This window comes from Sinocyclocheilus grahami, unplaced genomic scaffold (genome assembly GCF_001515645.1).
Source record: "Sinocyclocheilus grahami isolate Dianchi unplaced genomic scaffold, SAMN03320097.WGS_v1.1 scaffold1834.1, whole genome shotgun sequence".
Lineage (NCBI taxonomy): Eukaryota > Metazoa > Chordata > Actinopteri > Cypriniformes > Cyprinidae > Sinocyclocheilus > Sinocyclocheilus grahami.
The window spans coordinates 5,971-12,394 of record NW_015507013.1 but is presented as its reverse complement, the minus strand read 5'-3'; the positions used below and the strand labels follow the sequence as shown (position 1 = coordinate 12,394).

The following is a 6,424-nucleotide window of genomic DNA, read 5'->3' as shown; positions in this document are numbered from 1 at the left end:
ACGAACAGGATCCTCACATAAGTGCCTGGTCTGTCTAGATGTTGCAGAACATAATGCAGTCCCATGTTTACTGCATCGTCCACAGACCTGTTTGCTCTGTAGGCAAACTGAAGAGGATCCAGCAAGGGTCCAGTGATGTCCTTCAGGTGGGCCAGCACCAGTTTTTCAAAAGACTTCATGACCACAGACGTTAGAGCCACAGGTCTGTAGTCATTAAGTCCAGTAATTTTGGGTTTCTTTGGGATGGGGATGATGGTGGAGCGTTTGAAGCATGAAGGGACTTCAAAAACTGTGATTTCTACAAGTTTTTCTCTAACCAGCAGATGGCAGAATTCTACACCTAACACCTAGATCAATATCCAGAAACAACTTAAATCAAATTTAGATCATCATTTAAGTGAGTTTTTTCATAAATATGTGATATGTCACATGCAAGCTAATTGTTATGGGGTTGACGAGACGTGAGATGTGTGGATCCATCTGCAAGCTTTTATTTAAAATACGTGGTCATAACAGGCAGGGTCGAACAATGGCAAACAGGTATATGGCGGGCAAAACTCAAGAATAGTCCTAGGGCTAGCGTAGGTCACGATCGGCAGACAGAATCACAGGGGCAAGACTAGAGGGATAAATCCAGGAAAACCGAGAAAAAAGGCAAAGCAAAACAAGGAAACACGGGCAGGAAAACAGAAACTAGGAATAATAACCGGCTAAGCATTACTCGGCAGAGAATGGTTGTTTGAGTGAGTGTTATATAGTGAGTGAGTGATATGAAACAGCTGTGTGCAATCAGTTGGGTGTGCAATCAGTGCAATGAATGATGGGATATGTAGTCCGGGGTGCTATGCAACAGTGTGTAGTGCGAGAGTCAATGAAAATGGAAAGGGTGACCTCTGGTGGTGATTGAACTGAAGTCCATGGACAGGATTCGTGACACTAATGGTGTAGTTGAGGAATTGTGTGGTAAATAGGTACAAAAGTACTTCATATCTCCCAAAATACAGCATTAATGTATAGATGAGAAGTAAACAAAAAAAAGATATTATAATTAAAATAGAATATTATTTGTATGATTAAAAATGTATATATTTTTTACAATTACTCTATCAATTTCAAAGACCAGATTTGTAAACAGGAAATGAGGGACATTTGAGGGTTAAGGAAATTTTATGAAAGGCTTTGGACGATTATTCCATGCACTCAGCATTATGAATCTTTTCAATGCCAGATATTTGGGGTGGATCAATGTGACAAAAATTTGATTTTGTTTTAAACAAATAAAAAATATATAATAGGGCTGCACACTTTGGCCCTAAATTTAGTGCTTAATATATGAATATGTCCAGCAATAATTATGTATATGTATAATTATGTAATAACTTTCATTATTACAAATATAAAACAGTTTAAAAATGACAAAATTATAATAATAACTATATTATTTTTCATTTGACAAAAATATATTATTTTACATTACTTATGACTATAAATCATTAGAAAGGTTTATAGATTAATTATAAAATATTATATTATTATGGCAAAAGCCTGCGACATGTATTTCTCGTCAGGAGGTATGCAAAATCTGCAGTGGAGTCATTCAGGTTCCTGGGCACCACAATCTCTCAGCGATGCTGTTGTATTGGATATACACTCAGTATGTTATAATGAGAGGATTCGACTGTATAACTCAGCACGGAACATAAACTGGTGTGTGTTGCAGCCCTTATGAGACAAAACCAGCATGTGCTGTCATGAGGATGATGAAAATGTTTTCATTTGAGTAAAGCCTTTAAGTCCCTTTAAGTGTTTTTCTTCTTTGACTATGTACAATTTCTCTTGTGGTAACATCTAATTTATTTGATTTTATTCAACCCAAAAATATTAACCTATACATTAGGTTACAGTGATAAAATGAAATTTAAGGGTTAGATCAGGTAGAAATAGATCGCTAAGATAACATTTGCAGGTTAGCACTTCTTCAGTGTACCATAGATTCTACAGTAGGTTTTTTTTTTCCCCACTTCTCATCATACTCATTTTGTGCATTATGGATTATACATACAGTATATCAACATTATGGCACTATTGTATATTTTTTATATTAATATTACATTAGCTAATTGTGTCATTGATCAAATTTATTTAATAGTTCTCACTACAGAAAGATGGGATTTTAATGTTTTAACAATAACGAGAAGATCAGTGTACACCATTTATGGAAAATGGATGTATAATTAATTTATATCAAAATGATCAAAATATTTTATTGCTGTTACATCATCACTCTTATGTCCATTCTCAACATTTTTTTTCTTTCATTTCAGAGCTGATGGAAGAGAACGAGGAGAGTGAAGAACTGAGTGAAGTGGAGGAGAAACATCATGAAAAGCCTGAAGAAAAACCCTTGAGGCGCTCAAAGAATAAAAATAAATTTTTAAAGAAAAGAAGAGCCAAGAAGTCTTTCACCTGCACTCAGTGTGGAAACAGTTTGACAACCAAACATAGTCTTGAGTGTCACATGAGGGTTCATACTGGAGAGAAACCATTCACATGTGATCAGTGTGAGAAGAATTTTACACACAAACAAAGTCTTGATGTTCACATGAGAGTTCACACTGGAGAGAAACCATTTATCTGTGATCAGTGTGAAAAGAGATTCTCAAGCAAACGACATCTAGAGACTCACACGAGAGTCCATACTGGAGAGAAGCCGTTCAAGTGGGATCAGTGTGGAAAGAGCTTCATATTTCAAAATTATCAATATATTTTATTGCTGTTACATCATCACTCTTATGTCCATTCTCAACATTTTTTTTCTTTCATTTCAGAGCTGATGGAAGAGAACGAGGAGAGTGAAGAACTGAGTGAAGTGGAGGAGAAACATCATGAAAAGCCTGAAGAAAAACCCTTGAGGCGCTCAAAGAATAAAAATAAATTTTTAAAGAAAAGAAGAGCCAAGAAGTCTTTCACCTGCACTCAGTGTGGAAACAGTTTGACAACCAAACATAGTCTTGAGTGTCACATGAGGGTTCATACTGGAGAGAAACCATTCACATGTGATCAGTGTGAGAAGAATTTTACACACAAACAAAGTCTTGATGTTCACATGAGAGTTCACACTGGAGAGAAACCATTTATCTGTGATCAGTGTGAAAAGAGATTCTCAAGCAAACGACATCTAGAGACTCACACGAGAGTCCATACTGGAGAGAAGCCGTTCAAGTGGGATCAGTGTGGAAAGAGCTTCACAAGTTCATCAAGCCTTAAAGGACACATGAACATCCACACTGGAGAAAAGGTGTTCATGTGCTCTCAGTGTGGAAAGAGTTTCTCAAACAAACACAATCTAGAGATGCACATGAGAGTTCATTCTGGAGAAAAACCGTTCACATGTGATCAGTGCGGAAAGAGCTTCACAAAAAAAACAAGTCTTAAAGGGCACATGAGGATCCACACTGGAGAAAAGCCGTATGCTTGTGATCAATGTGGGAAGAGTTTCATATTATCATCACATCTTAAAGAACACATGAGAATCCACACGAGAGAGAAGTGGCACGCATGCGATCAATGCGACAAAATGTTTCTGTGGGCTTCAGTCCTGAAGAATCGTCTGAGACTTCATACAAAGGAGAAGCCACATTCATGTCATTTGTGTGGAAAGAGCTTTTCACTTCTACAATATTTAAAAAACATGAGAAAATACATACTGGTGTAAAAGCTCATATGTGCTTTGAGTGTGAAAAGACTTTTACTTCAGCAAACTACTTAAAACTGCACCAGAGGATCCACACTGGAGAGAAACCTTACAAGTGTTCACACTGTGACAAGAGATTCAGTGTGTCATCAAATCTGAGAAAACATGAGAGGATCCACACTGGAGAGAAACCACACACGTGTGATCAGTGCGGGAAGAGTTTCACTGTTAAAAGTCACCTGAAATTACACATGAAGATCCATGCAGTGGAGAAACCAGATCAGCACAGTCCATGTGAGCAGAGGTTCGTTCAGTTACCTTCTTTATTCAAAACAGTCAGAAATCACGGTAAGCAGTTCATCTTTATGTGCTGAACAGTAAAGCCTCTTCTGTGTTCGTTTGTTTCCTTACAGCCACAATGAGTGTATATTTATAGGACATTTTGTTGTTTGCTTGGTATCTGCTTCAACATTTTAACATTATTATGAAATACTGAGACATAATTATGAGAAAATATCTCATTATTATGACATTTCATAATGAGAAACTTGTAATAATGACTTAATATCTCACAATAATGATACTTTCTCGTAATAATGACTTCATAGTTAGGGTTGGTTACTTTAGATACTTTCTCATAATAATGTAATATCTCATAATGAGAAACAGTCAATATCATAGTAATGATGAGATAATTTTTCATAGCTCATTGAGTGAAAGTGTTTGATTATTACATAAAAGTATCTCATTATTGCAAAAAAAGTATCTCTTTATTATGAGGTAATAAGTAAGTTATTGTGACAGAGTATCTTATTATGAGAAAGTATGTGATTATTATGGGATGAATGTTATGAAAAAAGTTTCTCATTATTATGACTCACATTATATTTATATTACTTATTCAACTGTGGAGGAAACAGACTGAAACTGACAAATACAAAGCAGCGCTGCACAAATTTCTGTTTCTGATGCCGGCTTTTTATTAATAATTTCATCAGTTAGTTGTTGCAGCCCTAGTTAATTTAAGCTTGTTTTGATCGTTACATGATCAATGTCACTAAGTCTTATTTTTTATGATTAGTGCTGAAATGTTATTTATCTCGCATCATGTCTGTAGGAAATTAAACTCTTTTGTTTTTTTGTTATATGAATTTTATACACTTGGGTATTACATATTTTTGCTCAGTTATCCGTACTGGAGTATACTTTTCTGACTACTTTTTCCAGCTGTGGTCCTGTGGTATGTAGCTAAAAAGCTTTTCATGTCATTGCAGGTCAACCTGCTGAAAGATGATGGAGACGGACCCAGACTGTACACCATACCTACATCATCACTCTTAAAAATAAAGGTGCTTCACGATGCCATAGAAGAACCTTTTTATCTAAATGGTTCCATAAAGAACCTTTAACATCTGAAGAACCTTTCTGTTTGACAAAAGGTTCTTTGTGGCGAAAGAAGGTTCTTCAGATTACAAAAAAGCAAGAAAGAGATGGTTCTTTAAAGAACCTTTGACTGAATGGTTCTTTGTGGAACCAAAAATGGTTCTTCTATGGGATCGCTTGAAGAACCTTTTGAAGCACCTTTATTTTTAAGAGTGTATGAGCCAGAGTCCTTGCCAGTGCCTGAGTTTGTGTACACAATATACTGATTCAAGAGCTCAGGAGCTGATTGAGACGAGCACACACGGCCACTAAGAAAAACACAATGCAGCCAGCTGAGACTATGATCCACCAAGCTGGAGAAAGTGATGGACTTTACATTGAGGAGAAGACGCACGAGTTTGGAGGACAAACTAACAGCTGCAGGTTGGACTCGATAAGTACAGGGTGTCTGATGTTTGTTGATGATGATGATGTTCATGTACTATACATGTCTGCCAAACCTGGGAACCTTTATGACATTATTACTGCACATTTTCTTGAAGCCTCTGATACCAGATGAAAAGGACATAATCACAATCCATTTCAAATGCTTCCTATCTCTCATGTTTCCCCAAAGACAATATACAGAACATTCAATTAAACCATAATTTCTATGCAAACCTGCAAACTGTTTAAAACAGCATGAGAGGTTCCACACTGGAGCGAAACCTTACAAGTGTTCACACTGTGACAAGAGATTCAGTCATTCAGCAAATCTGAAAACACACGTGAGGATCCACACTGGAGAGAAACCGTATCACTGCACTGCATGTGGGAAGTGTTTCAATCATTCATCTTCTCTACACAGACATACAAAAAACAATCACAGTAAGTAGATCATCTTCAGATCCAGCTCTTTCAGATCTGATGTTGCGTCATCAAATGTGACACAATAATGCATCAAGCAATAAAATATCATCTGGATAAATCTGTCCTAACCAGACATTACAAGTGACATGACAAAGAAACATTATCTAAAGTTTTCACAGTGAATAAAGTTCATCTTCATCTTCAAAACCGGCAGATTCAACTGAGATTCAGATCAACTCAAATATATAGTTCCTCCCCAAAGAACAATGTCAAAAGTTTTATTATTGTGTATCATTTTGCTTCATGATATAAATTATATTATTGTGTTCTCTTATAAGTTTCATATTATGTTCAATTGTCTTATAATGCATATGTGTCACTGTCACTGGTTTGCTGTCTCTTTCATGAAGGAAAGTAGAAGCTTTTTACAAACTGTTCTTGTTCAGGAAGCTGAAGAGGCTGTAACACTTTTAAGAGAGACTGAGATTTAATTTTAAT

The 6,424-nt window shown here is 36.2% G+C and overlaps 1 protein-coding gene across 1 annotated transcript; it reads left to right on the top strand.

The window, feature by feature from the left end:
* Positions 1-3,040: 3,040 nt before the first annotated feature.
* LOC107572921 (gastrula zinc finger protein XlCGF8.2DB-like) lies at positions 3,041-6,391 on the top strand (the record flags this gene model as incomplete). Its single annotated transcript, XM_016259357.1, has 4 exons — positions 3,041-3,620; positions 3,692-3,988; positions 4,922-5,006; positions 6,373-6,391. Coding segments are annotated over 4 exons (981 nt in total), but the record flags the coding sequence as incomplete, so codon positions are not given.
* Between the last annotated feature and the right edge of the window lie 33 nt (positions 6,392-6,424).